This window comes from Artemia franciscana, chromosome 10 (genome assembly GCF_032884065.1).
Source record: "Artemia franciscana chromosome 10, ASM3288406v1, whole genome shotgun sequence".
In the NCBI taxonomy this organism is placed as follows: domain Eukaryota; kingdom Metazoa; phylum Arthropoda; class Branchiopoda; order Anostraca; family Artemiidae; genus Artemia; species Artemia franciscana.
This window is the reverse complement of record NC_088872.1, coordinates 49,603,969-49,620,535: the sequence shown is the minus strand read 5'-3', so window position 1 is coordinate 49,620,535 and position 16,567 is coordinate 49,603,969. Positions and strand designations below refer to the sequence as shown.

General features: G+C 36.4%; 1 protein-coding gene across 1 annotated transcript in view; it reads right to left on the bottom strand.

Moving 5' to 3' along the window:
• The window catches only part of LOC136032316 (uncharacterized), a 53,263-nt gene that overhangs the window by 18,216 nt on the left and 18,480 nt on the right, over positions 1-16,567 (bottom strand). Inside the window, exon 2 of the mRNA XM_065712617.1 lies at positions 7,452-8,439. Coding sequence (XP_065568689.1) covers positions 7,452-8,358 — 907 coding nt within the window. The 5' untranslated portion in view covers positions 8,359-8,439. The remainder of the gene's footprint in view (positions 1-7,451; positions 8,440-16,567) is intronic.

The window sequence follows — 16,567 nt, the reverse complement described above, 5'->3', positions numbered from 1 at the left end:
ATGTAAAAAGATCTGGTCGGGATTTGAAATAAGAGCTCTGAGACATGAATTCCCTCTAAAAATCAAATTTCATTAAGATCCGATCATCTATTCGTAAGATAAACATACCCCAATTTTCACGCTTTCCAAAAATTCCGGTTTCCCCCTCCAACTCCCCCTAATGTCAGAGGATCTGGTCGGAATTCAAAATTAGAACTTTAAAGCACAAGATCCTTCTAAATATCAAATTTCATTAAGATCTGGTCACCCTTTCGTAAGTTACAAATACCTCAATTTTCAAAATTACCCCCCCCCCCAATTCAACCAAAGAGAGCAAATCCGGTCCGGTTATGTCAGTCACGTATCTTAGACAGGTTTCTATTCTTCCCATCCAGTTTCATCCTGATATCACCGCTTTAAGTATTTTCTAAGGGTCCCCCCAACTGCCCCCCCCAATTACGCTTGATCCGGTTAAGATTTAAAATAAGAGATCTGAGTTACGAGGTCCTTCTAAATATGAAGTTTCATGAAGATCCGATCACTCCTTCGTAAGTTAAAAATACGTCATTTTTTCTTATTTTTCATAATTACCCCCCCCCCCCCAATGGAGCGGATCCGTTCCAATTATGTAAATCACGTATCTAAGACTTCTGATTATTTTCCCCACCAAGTTTCATCCCGATCCCTCCAATCTAAGCGTTTTCCATGATTTTAGGTTCCCCAACCCAAACTTCCCCCAATGTCACCAGATCCGGTCAGGATTTGAAATAATTGCTTTGAGACACAATATCCTTCTAAATATCAAATTTCATTGAGATCCGATCACCCGTTCGTAAGTTAAAAATAACTCATTTTTTCTAATTTTTCAGAATTAACCCCTCCCCCAACTACCCCAAAGAGAGCGGATCCGTTCCGTTTATGTCAATCATGTATCCAGGACTTGTGCTTATTTTTCCCACCCAAGTTTCATCCCGATCCCTCCACTCTAAGTGTTTTCCAAGTTTTAGGTTTCCCCCTCCCAACTCCCCCCCATTTTCCCCAGATCCGGTCAAGCTTTAAAATAAGAGCTCTAAGAAACGATATCCTTCTAAACATCAAATTTCATTGAGATCCGATCACCCGTTCGTAAGTTAAAAATACCTCATTTTTCCTAATTTTTCAGAATTACCCCCCCCCCCCCAACTACCCCAAAGAGAGCGGATCCGTTCCGATTATATCAATCATGAATCTGGGACTTGTGCTTATTTTCCCCATCAAGTTTGATCCCGATCCCTCCACTCTAAGTGTTTTCCAAGATTTTAGGTCCCCCCCCCTTCAACTCCCCCTAATGTCATCAGATTCGGTCGGGATTTAAAATAAGAGCTCTGAGACACAATATCATTCCAAACATCAAATTTCATTAAGATCCCATCACCCGCTCATAAGTTAAAAATACTTCATTTTTTCTATTTTTTACGAATTAACCGGGCCCCCACTCCCCCCCAGAGGGTCAAATTGGGAAAACGACTATTTCTAATTTAAGCTGGTCATGTCCCTGATACGCCTGCCAAATTTCATCGTCCTAGCTTACCTGGAAGTGCTGAAAGTAGCAAAACCGGGACCGACAGACCGACAGAATTGGCGATTGCTATATGTCACTTGGTTAATACCAAGTGCCATAAAAATCTTAAAATTAAGCAAGCCTCCTGAAACTTTTGTTACGAAATTAAAACAGTTCAAAATAGGGATGATACCTTTTTATTGACAGTGACTAGATATAAAATTATTTAACTGGATATTTCGAACACATATACAGTGTTCATCATCAGCAGTAAAACTAAAAGACATGAATAAAAATAAACAAAATTTATACCTAATAAACTAATTACATATTGTTTTTAGTGCTCTTATTTTTTTCAATGCAACAGCCGAGACAAATTTCTTTGACCTTTTCGGTTCCGGTTCATTAGAATTATCTGACATATTACGTGGACAAAGGTCATAGCTCTTAGGTGAGGTGATATTTACTTTATTTGACCTCATTAAATTATCATAAATTGAGTTCAATCCAAATTCACCTGTATCTCTGTTTATGGAATATCTTTCTTTTCTGTTGTTTCCAGAATATCGTCAGAACATTCTAGAAATTTTTTCCTTCTTTTCGAAAAAGTCTGGTCAATTAACCAGCCCGGACAATGGTTACTTATTAAAATCAAATAAAAAAAACAAGTTTTTTCAACTGAAAGTAAGGAGCGACATTAAAACTTAAAACGGAACAGAAATTACTTCGTATATGAAAGGGGCTGCTTCCTCAATAACACCCCGCTCTTTAGGCTAAAGTTTGACTCTTTCTCTCAACTCTTCTTTTTAAAACAGTAAAAAACTTTAGCGTAAAGAGCGGGGCGTTGATGAGGAAGCAGCCCCTTTCATATACGAAGTAATTTCTGTTCGTTTTAAGTTTTAATGTCGCTCCTTACTTTCAGTTGAAAAAACTTGTTTTTTTATTGAATTTCTGAACGTTTTTGAATCAATGCATGTTTTGATTTTGACTCTCCGCAGAGAAATAATTAAAACGAAATTTGCAATTTTTTTTTTTTTTTTTTTTTTTTTTTTGGCTAAATGGCTTTCTCATAATTTTGATTAAAAAAGAGCGGGGGAGGAAGCCTAGTTATCTTTTTATTAGTAAAAGATATACGTAACTTATAAACTAGCTTACGTAAAAAAAAATTTTATTCTCATGTTTTTATTCCACATATGAGAGGGTTCGCCCCCTCGTCAGTACCTCTCTCTTTACACTAAATCTTAAATTTTTGCCCAATTCATTAAGAATGAGCCCTGAATCACAAAAGCCGTAGAATAAATAGTTGACATTGCTAAAAATACTTTAGCGTAAAGAGCGAGGTATTAGGAGGAGGTGAGACCCTCATATGGGTATTAATTTCTGTTCGATTTAAGTTTTAATGCTGCTCCTTACTTCCAGCTGAAAAAAACTTTTTCATATTTATTTTTTCATTGTTTTTTTTTTTAATAATGCTAGTAAATCATGCGCTCCCTTCATGGAAATTTTCTTCCCCCATGACAAATTCCTCGATGGAAAGTTCCCCCAGTATATCCCCCTCTTTTCAACCCCTCCCCCCAACCAAAAAATCCTCCTGAAAACACCTGTACACTTCCCAATAACCATTACTATATGTAAGCACTGGTCAAAGTTTGTAACTTGTAGCCCCTCCCACGGTGACTGTGGAGGGGTAAGTCGTCCCCAAAGACATAGTTATAAGGTTTATCGACTACGCTGAATGACTTTTTGGAAAAAAATGAGCGTGGGAGGGGGCCTAGGTGCCCTTCAATTTTTTTGGTCACTTAAAAAGGGCACTAGAACTTTTCATTTCCGTTAGAATGAGCCCTCTCGCAACATTCTAGGACAACTGGGTCGATACGATCATCCCTGGAAAAAAAAAAAAAAAAAAAAAAAAAAAAAAAAAAAAAAAAAAAAAAAAAAAAAAAAAAAAAAAACACGCATCCGTGATCTGCCTTCTGGCAAAAAAATACAAAATTCCACATTTTTGTAGATAGGAGCTTGAAACTTCTACAGTAGGGTTCTCTGATTCGTTGAATCTGATGGTGTGATTTTCGTTAAGATTCTATTGTTTCCCCCTATTTTCTAAAATAGTACAAATTTTCTCAGGCTCGTAACTTTTGATGCGTAGTACTAAACTTGATGAAACTTATATATTTAAAATCAGCATTAAAATGCGATTCTTTTGATGTAGCTATTGGTATCAAAATTCCATTTTTTGAGTTTTGGTTTCTATTGAGCCGGGTCGCTCCTTACTACAGTTCGTTACAACGAACTGTTTGATCTCCTTTAACAACAATAATTCCTCCTCAGTGAATTTTGGAGAACAAATTCTAAAAATGCGGTCCGTTAAAGATACGATTAAACCAATTTTTACTTGGCGAGCATGACCGGAGAAAAACGACAAAAATCTGTTATTGTTAGTAGGTTTTCTGTAAATCTTAAAATCGAGACTATTTTCATTTTTTAAAAGAAGGAAGAATTTTCATTATGATAATTTACTGAGGTCAAATAAAGTAAATATCACCTCACCTAAGAGCTATGACCTGTTTCCACGTAATATGTCAGATAATTCTAATGAACCAGAACCAAAAAGGTCAAAGAGATTTGCCTCGGCTGTTGCATTGAAAAAAATAAGAGCAATAAACTATATGTAATTAGTTTATTAGGTATACATTTTGTTTATTTTTATTCATGTCTTTTAGTTTTACTGCTGATGATGAACACTGTATATGTGTTCGAAATATCCAGTTAAATAATTTTATATCTATTCACTGTCAATAAAAAGGTATCATCCCTATTTTGAACTGTTTTACTTTCGTCATGGAAAGGCAGTGTGGTATTCGAAGTTATCTACGTTAGAAACTTTTGTTTTGGCTCTGGCTGAACATACATTCTTTCCTCCTGAACATTTTATACAATTTGATGAGGCTAAAGCTATTAATTGTCTTAAAAAGCAGAATTGTGGCAAAGAGTCATGTTTTTAATTGTTGTAAAAAGTAGAATTGTGACAAAGAATCAAACTATAGCGTAAAGAGCGAGGGATTGCGGAGGGGACAAACCATTTTATATACGGAGTAATTTCTGTTCGTTTTAAGTTTTAATGTCGCTCCTTACTTTCAGCTAAAAAAAATTAGTGTTTTTTTTATTTAATTTCTGAACGTTTTTGAATTAATGCATGTTTGGTTTTGGCTCTCCGCACATAAATTATTAAAATGAAATTTGTATATTAATTCTTTTGTTGGCTAAATGACTTTCTCTTAGTTTTGATCAGACGATTTTGAGAATTAAGGGGTGGAGAAGGAGGCCTAGTTGCCCTTCAATTTTTCGGTTGCTTAAAAAAGGCAACTAGAACTTTTAATTTTTAACGAACGTTTTTATTAGTAAAAATTATACGTAACTTATAAATTAGCAACTTACATAACAAACTTTCATAATCTTATATTTTTATTATGTATACAAGGGGGTTTGTATCCTCGTTAATACCTCGCTCTTTACACTAAATCTTAAGTTTTGTCCCAATTCTTTAAAAATGACCCCTGAATCAGAAAGGCCGTAGAATAAATAGTTGAAATTACTAAAAATACTTTAGCATAAAGAGCGAGGTATTTATCTCCTCCTAAATACCACGCTCGTTATGCTAAAGTATTTTTAGAACCCCTCATATGCGTTATAATCTCTGTTCGTTTTAAGTTTCAATGCTACTCCTTCCTTTCATTTGAAAAAACGTTTTCATGTTTATTTTCCATTGTTTTCTTATAGTAATGCTAGAAAATCATGCGCCCTTTTCCTTGAATTTTTCTTCCCCCATGACAGATTCCTCCAAGGAAAGATCCTCCAACATAGCCCCCTCCCCTCAGCCCCACCCCCCAAACAAAATGTAATCCCCCTAAAAACGTCTGTACACTTCCCAATAACCATTACTATATGTAAACACTGGTCAAAGTTTGTAACTTGCAGCCCCTCCCCCAGGGATTGTGGGGGAGTAAATCATCCTCAAATACATAGTCTTTATGGTTTTCGACTATGCTGAACAAAATGGCTATCTCAAAATTTTGATCCGTTGACATTGGGAAAAAAATGAGCGTGGGAGGGGGCCTAGATACCCTCCAATTTTTTTGGTCACTTAAAAAGGGCACTAGAACTTTTCATTTCCATTAGAATGAGCCCTCTTGCAACATTCTAGGAGCACGTGGTCGATACGATGACCCTTGGGGGAAAAAAAACAAACAAATAAACACTCACCCGTGATTTGTCTTCTGGCAAAAAATACAAAATTCCACATTTTTGTAGATAGGAGCTTGAAACTTCTACATTAGGGTTTTCTGATACGCTGAATGTGATGGTGTTATTTTCGTTAAGATTATATGACTTTTAGAGGGTGTTTCCCCCTATTTTCTTAAATAAAGCAAATTTTTTCAGGCTCGTAACTTTTGATGGGTAAGACTAAAATTGATGAAACTTATATATCCAAAATCAGCATTAAAATGCGATTCTTTTGGTGTAGCTAATGACATCAAAATTCAATTTTTTAGAGTTTTGGTTACTATTGAGCCGGGTCGCTCCTTACTACAGTTCGTTACCACGAACTGTTTGATGATAGAGGTTTCTCAGTGGGTGAGGGAGGCTATATATTCAAAAACATATGTTTTCTAATCTTTCAATAAATAAGGACACGGTAAATTTAAATATTGACCCAATTTATGATTTTCTTTGGAAAAATGAACCAATATTCAATAAGGGAATTAAAATCTACGTAATCACCAGGGGACAAGATTATATACTAGACCAAAAAGAGTTGCTTCAATATTACCTAACAAGTGGATTATTTCGCAACAGAATAGTTAATTAGTTTCAATTTTTATAATTATTCCTCAGTTGCTTTGATATTATCATTGAAGTAACTCTAATAGCTTCTTTTCCCTAAAGGGATCAGTAGTGACAATTGTAATTATTATTATGGGTGGGGGTTTTATTTGTTTTTAGTTTAGTGTTTTTTATCTTGTGCGGAGGACGCCTAGTTTACATACAGGCAAAATATCCACGTTGTTTTAGTCTTTCATCTCTTTTCTCTATATCTATATTATATATCTTTTCTCTATACCGGCAGCAACCTCGTTTCATATTTCTTGTTTTGTTTTTTCTTCACTGTGTTTTATCTCTCTTTATTGTCATGGCTGACCAGTTTGGCTCAAGAACTTTCAATCTAATTGGCTTGCAACTTGCTTGACTTCAAGGGTGGGCAAAACAGACACAAGGTTGCCCTTGAGACTTCAGATTGATCAGACATTTTGAAAAAGGGATATATCGATTCGTGACGTCATATTGGTTGTGCCAAATTTGGATCTCTTTGAAAACAACAATCGTGGTTCATCATATAACCACATTTAGAAAACAGCCACGGACACATTTAGATTGGTTTAAAACAACAAATACAGTGTATCATCGTATAAACAGGGATGCTAATTCACAATAATATTGGAGTGATAAGATTTGTTTTTTCAACTGTTGTCTTAATGAAGATGCGAAAAAATGTCAAGATTTAAGAAGAGCATGGCAAAAAAAATCTAGGGAAAGCAGTTGTCCTTCCCCCTGGTGTCCCTGCATTAGGACTCACTTCAGGGCCATTCAGAAGATAGACATGGACATAATAGTACAACAGTTTACCTGTCTTGTACATGTGTTTGATTGCTATATTTCGATCTGTTTTAGAAACAGCAATTACAGTTCATCAAATAGCCTCGTACCAGAAGAGTCACAGAAATAACACAATATAAAATTTCAGGAGGTGGTCAAACCAGTTAGCCCCCCTCCCCTAGACGCAGCCCGGTACTCAATTCCTGCTTTGCATGCAGCTATTTAAGAACTAGAGCTATAAAAAAGGAGACAAAAAAGACATAGTAAAATAGTAACTTACCCTTAGAAGTTGTTGGTAGGTTATTCGCCCGTTTTGGAACACCTCCCAAAATGCTGCGATTTGAACCACGTCTCTTTGACCTATTATTTTCACAGATTGGGAGGTAGGGAGAATCATTTATAAACACTCTACGTTCACAGTTTTCATAATTTGGCAGGGATGAATTTGAGGTAAAAGGCAGGGATTGTTTTCTTTCGTCAAAGGGATAGCTTCCATATCGAATTTCAGGGTAATTGATAGTATCAGATTGTCTTTGATCAATATATTGTTCTCTAGAATTCGGAATTCTGATTTCTTCGTCGAAGTTGTTTGTCGAGGGTAAATGATAAACTTGATCATAAAATGAATTAAAATTTCTCATTACTTGATGATTATTCTCCTTTACAAGTGAATTTTGACTATAAAACATGGATCTAGGTCCTGAGTCAAAGTTGTAAATAGGTCTCCGTTCATAAAAATGTTGATTTATATCAGGGTTTGAAGTCCTAAGAATGTTAGTTGACAAATAAAAGTTATCAGCCAGATGAACATTTTGCGTTTCTTGACTGTTGAACTCAGTCATAAAGGTACGTTGACTCTGAAACTTGGGTCCAGAGGTAAAGTCAAAATTTGAGCAGGTGGGATGTGTGTCGTAGGAGCTTATATCGAAATTGGGAATAGAATGGCTAAGCATTTCAGTCGGTGAATAAAAGTTTTCGAAACGAAACGGATTAAATTTCCAGTTCCAGCCATCCCAGCTTTGTTGGCTATGCAACTGGTTCATTGCGTTGGGCATCTGTTGAGCGGGTGTGGGACGTCTATGTGGGGCGTATTTAAAACGCATCCCGTGGCGATAGTCGTTCACGTCCCATAACGAACGTCTGGAATAGGGATCAAAGCTGTTTTGTCCACTTGGAGAATAGAACATTCTAGATGTATCAGTGCAATAGTAAGAAGAGGATCCTGGCAGAGGCTGAACGGGGAACACGGTATCTGGAGAATTCAATACCTAGAAAGAAAGGAGCGACGCTTAGTTTTTGGTGTTCATGAAAAATCAGACTCATAACTTATTGGAATTAATTACCGACTAGCCGAGTGGTTGACACATTAGACCCGAAATCCTATGTCCGTAGGGCAGGGATTAGAATCCTTGTGTTGCTGACTATTTAATTTGGAATTGGGGTCAGCGGTGTGACACTGAAACGTCAGCCAGAGTCAACCCCGCTCCAAATTCCTGAAGAAATTTGGGGGAGGACAGGGAAAGCCTCGGATGACTTGCACCCTACCGCACACTGCACTCCTGGCCGAAAGCTGAAAATCAGTAGATTGGTACCTGCACTACGGAGGCAATTGGTCAGCATGTGAAAATGTTATTTTTCTTTTATTAATAGAAATTACTTATTGAATAAGTGTATTTGTTATGCTATATTGAACGCCGTTTGGACAAAAAAATTAATTTTATGCGAGTAAGTTGAAAAGGGGAAGAAATAGTCAAATCTATACAAGAAAGGCATTATAATTGTACACAAATAAAATAAATAATAATAAATAAATAATAACAATAATAATGATAAAAATAGTAATAATATAATAAAAATAATATAATAATAAAATAACAAAAATAAAAATAATAAGTAAATAGCTGAAATAAAAAAAAACATTAAAGTTAGAAAAGTGCAACTACATAGCACCTTTTAAAACAGGTTCTAATAGGAAGATTTTTAATGTATCCTGATAACTAAATACACCAAGAATTTTCTATCTAGAAGAACAGATCGTAGCTTATTTAGTTCTGACGCACAATAAGCAAATAATTAATTTAATAGTTTTCAATAAGCACTATTGAACAAAATTCAGAAATGCAAATTACCTACTAAACGCCAAAAAAAAAAAAAAAATCGCAACATACTTATTGAAGTCGGGGCTAGATGGCGTTTCTTACAATTTTCATAATCTTTCAGAAGAGCAAAAATAAAGTTTTCAAGCTTTTAATGAGAAGTTTCTTCGGTTAGCAGGATATTGTAGCGTTTTAGATGACTCACATAAAAAACAAGTTTTTTACAAGCTGATAGATTTTGCTTTTTATTCTCATATAAGATAACTTGTTTCTAAAAGTTGGTTTTTTAGTGGTTTAGTATTTTTCCCAAAAGAACTAATCAAGTTTTTTTTTAGGTTTTACTTTCTCTCCAGAAATTGTAGTTCCCTGTCAGTTTAGATTTGTCGCTCAGCCTGACTCGACCCGATTTTTAAAAGGTGAGGCTATTCTTTTGCTAAAATGTGATTAGTTTGCAAAATTGTGTTTCACAAACTAACCAACTCTTTTTTCTCTTTGGTCGGAATTTCGCGACTAGCCAGAGCCATTCCTAGGGTTGGTGGCACCCGGGGAAAAATTAATTAGAGCACCCACCCTCACCCTCATGATTCAAACATAAGCAAAACAAAGCGAATCAAGTTAAATAATTGAATCAAATTGGGCAATTCCCCAGCCATGGCGCCCCTAAGCCACTGCACCCGCGGCAACTGTCCCAGTTGCCCCCCCCCCGAGGATCGTCTCTAACTCTAGCCTACTTAATGCTTTTGCTTTTGTATGGGTTAAGGAAAAATAGGAAAGGTCCATTCACATTGAGATTTTACTAAAATTGAAAATTAACTAGCGCTAATTCGAGCCAATCACAATTTCCTACAAATTTTTCAATCCATTAGGGAATTTCCATAAAAATGTGACTGGCTCAAATTAGCGCTGCCTAAATGTAAGAGTTATTATAATATCATCGTTATTAAAATCTCACTCTTGGAATTTAAAATTTAGCGTGACTCCGGGTTAATGGTGGAATTCTCCAGAATCTGGACTACCTTCGTTTTCCTATCTCTATGGGCCAATCTTTAATCTTAAAGCTAGCTAATATAGTAGTAAAATCTTCATCAGGATGTCATTTCCCCCCATTTCTCCCCCATATTTTCAAAAGTACCCTTTTGGCCTTCTCATAGAAAAATCTTTTTTGAAATTTTCGTTGAAAATCAGAAATAAACAACAGAATCCTCCCCCCTTTAGATTTTGAAATATACATTTGCCCCCCACCCCCTATATTTTCGTAAATTGACAACGTTAATCTCTATACCAAAAAGAAAGCAAGTTATCCATTTACACGCTAAACTAATGAGCATTTTGTCAAGTAAACTATCTAGCCGAAAATATCTCTTAGCCTTAAGTTTAAAAACCTAAATTGCCCTCTCATGGGAAATCTTGGAAAGTAATATAAATCCTTTCGCATTCAGAATATAATTAGGGTTAATTTGCATGTGTGTCCATTTGTCTTTTATGTCAAAAAAATGAGGTTGTCACGTAAAAGCAAAGATAATGCGAGTTTATTTGTTTTAATAGCCCTTATGCGGTCGCTCCATTCGTTGCTGGGACTGCAATTCTATCCTGTTCTTCTTTAGTTAGTTGGCTTGGTCTATGTTTCGGCCCAACACTTTCGACTACCTGTTCATCCCTAGTAAATCAAGCCGTGAAAAACCTGCGCGTCGCTTACGGAAAAATATCCCCAAACAAAAGCCGCTGCAACCCCAACGGCTGGTGCATGATTTATAACGCTTATTGCGCCCCTGTGCTTTTGTTTTTATCAGGCATGGCTCATCTGTTTCGTAAGAAAGATCGACATTCTCTACGTACGGCTTATTTCAGATATTGCAAAATCCTCCTCCGGCTTCCTAGATGGCACCGAAACAAAAAATATTTGCTCGATTTGGTTTAATAGATGCGCCTTCTCGGATTCGGTCTTCCAGTGATGATTTATGTAAAAAGTACTATCAACTTTATGTAAAAAGACTACCAACTTTATTCACGTTTATGACCCTCTGCAGCCACAGTATCCAGGGGAGGGGTTGCAAGTTACAAACTTTGACCATTGTTTACATATAGTAATGGTTATTGGGAAGTGTACAGGGGTTTTTAGGGGGACTTTTTCGCAGTGGGGGGAGAGGGGAAGGGGTTACGTGGGAGAATCTTTCCGTGGAGGAATTAATCACGAGGGAAGACGATTTACACGAAGGGGGTGCAGGATTTTCTATTTTCTCTCTATTTAAACAAAAAAGATGAGAAAATAAATTAAAGAAGTTTTTTCAACTGAAAGTAAGGAACAGCATTAAAACTTAAAACGAACAGAAATTATTAAGTATATAAGAGGGTTCGTCTCCTCCTCAACACCTCGCTCTTTACGCTAAAGTATTTTTAGTAATTTTAACTATTAATTCTACGGCCTTTGCGATTCAGGGGTCATTCTTAAAGAATTGGGACAAAATTCAAGTTTTAGTATAAAGAGCAAAGTATTGACGAGGGGGATGAACCCCCTCATTTACGTAATAAAAATATACAAATATAGAAGTTCGCTACGTAAGCTAATTTGTAAGTTAGGTATATTTATTACTAATAAAAAAGTTTGTAAAAAAATAAAAGTTGCCTTTTTAAGTAACCAAAAATTGAAGGACAACTAGGCCTCCTTCCCCGCCACTTTTTTTTTATCAAGATCATCCGATCAAAACCATGAGAAAGCCATTTAGTCAAAAAAAAATTAATATGCAAATTTCGTTTTAATTATTCATGCACGATTAGCCAAAATCAAAACATGCATTACTTCAAAAACGTTCAGAAATTGAATAAAAACAAGAGCTGAGAGCTTATATGGCACTTGTGACGAGGCGATTTCTAATTTTTCCTCTCCCTTTTGCCCCCCCAGATGGTCGAATTTTCCAAGAATTCCGGTTTCCCCTTCCAACTCCCCCGAATGTCACAGGATCTGGTCGGAATTTGAAATTACAACTTTAAAGCACAAGATCCTTCTAAATATCAAATTTCATTAAGATCTGGTCACCCTTTCGTAAGTTACAAATACCTCAATTTTCAAAATTACCCCCCCCCCACCAATTCCACCAAAGAGAGCGGATCCGGTCCAGTTATGTCAGTCAAGTATCTTAGACAGGTTTCTATTCTTCCCATCCAGTTTCATCCTGATCTCACAGCTTTAAGTATTTTCTAAGATTTCCGGTCCCCCCCAACTGCCCCCCCCCCCCAATTACGCTTGATCTGGTTGAGATTTAAAATAAGATATCTGAGTTACGAGGTCCTTCTAAATATGAAGCTTCATGAAGATCCGATCACTCCTTCGTAAGTTAAAAATACGTCATTTTTTCTTATTTTTCAGAATTACCCCCCCCCCCCAAATTGAGCGGATCTGTTCCAATTATGTAAATCACGTATGCAAGACTTCTGCTCATTTTCCCACCAAGTTTCATCCCGATCCCTCCAATCTAAGCGTTTTCCATCATTTTAGGTTTCCCCACCCCAAACTTCCCCCAATGTCACCAGATCCGGTCAGGATTTAAAATAAGAGCTTTGAGACACGATATCCTTCTAAATATCAAATTTCATGGAGATCCAATCACTCGTTCGTAAGTTAAAAATACCTCATTTTTTCTAATTTTTCAGAATTACCCCCCCCAACTACCCCAAAGAGAGCGGATCCGTTCTGGTTATGTCAATTATGTATCTAGGACTCGTGTTTTTTCCCACCAAGTTTCATCCCGATCCCTCCACTCCAAGCGTTTTCCAAGTTTTAGGTTTCCCCCTCCCAACTCCCCCCAATGTCACCAGATCCGGTTTAAAATAAGAGCTCTGAGCCACGATATCCTTCTAAATATAAAATTTCATTGAGATCCGATCACCCGTTCGTAAGTTAAAAATACCTCATTTTTTTTATTTTTCAGAAATACCCCCCCCCCCCCCCAACTACCCCAAAGAGAGTGGATCCGTTCCGTTTATGTCAATCATCTATCTAGGACTTGTGTTTATTTTTCCCACCATGTTTCATCCCGATCCCTCCACTCTAAGTGTTTTCCAAGTTTTATGTTTCCCCCTCCTAACTCCCCGCCCCCGTCACCAGATCCGATCAGGATTTAAAATAAGAGCTCTAAGACACGATATCCTTCTAAAAATCAAATTTCATTGAGATCCGATCACCCGTTCGTAAGTTGAAAATACCTCATTTTTTCTAATTTTTAAGAATTACTCCCCCCCAACTACCCCAAAGAGAGCGAATCAGTTCCGATTATGTCAATCATGTATCTGGGACTTGCGCTTATTTTTCCCATCAAGTTTCATCCCGATCCCTCCACTCTAAGTGTTTTCCAATATTTTAGGTTCCCCCCGCCCCTCCAACTCCCCCCAATGTCATCAGATCCGGTCGGGATTTAAAATAAGAGCTCTGAGACACAATATCATTCCAAACATCAAATTTCATTAAGATCCAATCACCCGCTCATAAGTTAAAAATACTTCATTTTTTCTATTTTTTCCGAATTAACTGGCCTCCCACTCCCCCCCCCCAGATGGTCAAATCGGAAAAACGACTATTTCTAATTTAATCTGGTCCGGTCCCTGATACGCTTGCCAAATTTCATCGTCCTAGCTTACCTGGAAGTGCCTAAAGTAGCAAAACTGGGACCGACAGACAGACAGACCGACAGAATTGGCGATTGCTATATGTCACTTGGTTAATACCAAGTGCCATGAAAACAAAAGTTTTTTCAACTGATAGTAAGGAGCTATATAGAAACTTCAAACGAACAGATATTATTCCGCATATAAAAGGGATAGTCTTCTCCTCGACATCTTGCTCTTTACTCTAAATTTTTTTTATTGTTTTGAAAAGTAGAGTTGTAAGAAAGAGTCCAATTTTAGCGTAAAGAGCGAGGCGTCGAGGAGGGGACAATCCCTTTAATATACGGAATAATTTCTGTTCAAGTTTTAATGTAACTCCTTACTTTTCAGTTAAAAAAAAAATTGTTTTTTTTTATTTAACCAAATTTGGAAGTGATGGGCTTTTCAACGGTTGATATAATTACATTAGTTTAACCTTATTTCTCCCCAAGACCGTTCACAACAAATTTAATTTCACTAAAAACAAGAATTTAGCTATTGTCTCCTTTTCTAACTTAAAAAATCTAAAACCTACTGCGTCATTGGCGCTTCACTGAAAACAAATTATATTACAAATATTCTCTTTTCCAGTTATTACAGCATTGAAATGAAAATACATATTACACTATTCAAATTTTACCTGTTCAATTTTATTTAGCGTAAAAAGAATTCTACTTTTTCAATTAGAATTAAATCTTTAGCCTCCTAATTGTATATTAAACGCTAAATGCATATTAAATGATCTGTGGCAACACCTTGTGGCAATTAAATGTTTCTCCTTGTACTATAAAAATATTACAATGCCTATTGGCACAGAAATTTTAGTCCACTACGCCACTGCGCGTGTGGGCGGTTCTGACAGACAGCAAGCTGAACATAATCGATAAAATCAGGTTCCAATCCGGGTTTTTAGCCTGTTGATAAAAATATGTTATGCCTTAAACTGAAATTGAGATTGTTCGATTATTTTGATTAAGACTTGACAATTTAACCAAGTAATTGCGTAATAACAGCAAGCATACAGGGCATTATTGCTTCAACCCTATGGCCCAACTTTATACCTCCTAAAGGGATGTCATGTGAACCAAAATCACTGTTTTTGGGAGGTCCTTTTTAGTAGGTTCCTCCCTTGTGTGCAGATCTGCTCTGCTGGATTAATTATAAAATAGCTAAGTGGTCAGAAGATAATCAAAAGGGAGCTCCCTAAAATGTCACATATACCCAGATGTCTAATATCCTAAAGGTTTTACTATCTACGGCGAATAAAATAAAACAAAATTAAAATCGGTTTGGGAGTAAAACCTCATTTGTACAAAAGTCTTAGCTGGTTATTTAAAATCCTCCAGTTCTATTTTTACTGAACTACAATAACCAAGATTCACCATTGAGCTCCCCCCTTGGTTCCCCCTCCCCTATTTGTAGTTTTCTAAATTATAGTACTAAGGACATCAAAATAAAAACATTTTCGTTTTTGTGAAAAATTTTGCTCCCTGACAAAAAGCAAAATAATACAATGTCTTGCTTTTTGAGGGCATAACCAGGGAGTCTACATCCATTGCCTATCAGAGCGAGTGACTTTAAGTGCCAGATTAAACATTCGGCGCCCAGTAAGATTATCTTTCCAAGTAAGAATGACATCTTTATTAATTCATAATTTAGGAATATGTTTTCGATTATGTGTAAACAAAGTGGGTACTTACTGTCCATTTTGCTTTAAGGAAACCATAAGAAATTCAAAAATAGTGGGAGAATGTATATGCGCAAGGAAATACGATCATTGGATCCGTGTTGTAATTTATAATGTTACACATTTCACTTGTATTTTTTTCTTTTTTTTTTATTGACATCTTGGATGGCAGTTGATCTACCTTCCGGTATATATGAGATTTCTCTAATCAAAAATCCCCTATAAAAATGCATCCATTTTCAGAATTTTGGACAAGGTTTTCAACCTCCCTCCCTCACAAAACCCAGCAGTTGCCTATGAGCACCCGCAAGGGCGGCTTACAGAACATCACTCCTCCGTCAAAGCAATAAAATCACAACTAAAATGAGTAAATGTCTTGATGAATGGTTTTCTGCTATCTTGGGAGGTTGCCTAATTGAAAAAGACTCGGTGGATAAAAACTGCAAAATTCGGTGGCATTAATTGATCCAGGATTTTGAAACATGACTGTTATCTTGTTGTTGTTTTTTCTCACTGAAAAAGTTTTTTAGTAGCCTACTTGTTGGTTATTGGAATCAAATTCAAGTTAAGCTTACGTTAAAACTGAGAAAACCGGTTTCAAAGCTGCAAAAAGGGCTTTGTATTTGCACATTAGGGGGTAGGTTAGATTAAGTTACGTTGGGTTTCCATAATTTTGTTTCTAAAGTGTCTGTTTCTAAATTGTATCATCATCTATCGTTATATTTCGGTAGGATTAACCTAACTACGCTTCTTGGAGGTGTTGCCAATAACCGACAAATAGCCTACCAGTTTCGGTTGCCCTGTCTCCTAAATTTTCGTGAATTGACGCCACCGCCAGGACTGAATGTTGTAGTAGTTTACCCCCTGAAAAGCTGTTTTCTGTTCAGGCTCCAGTCTCAACTTATCAGTCTGTTTCCTTTTCTGACTCCAAAAATTAATATTAGTAGGGTCTCAAGGGTTGCTTCCAGTTTAGAT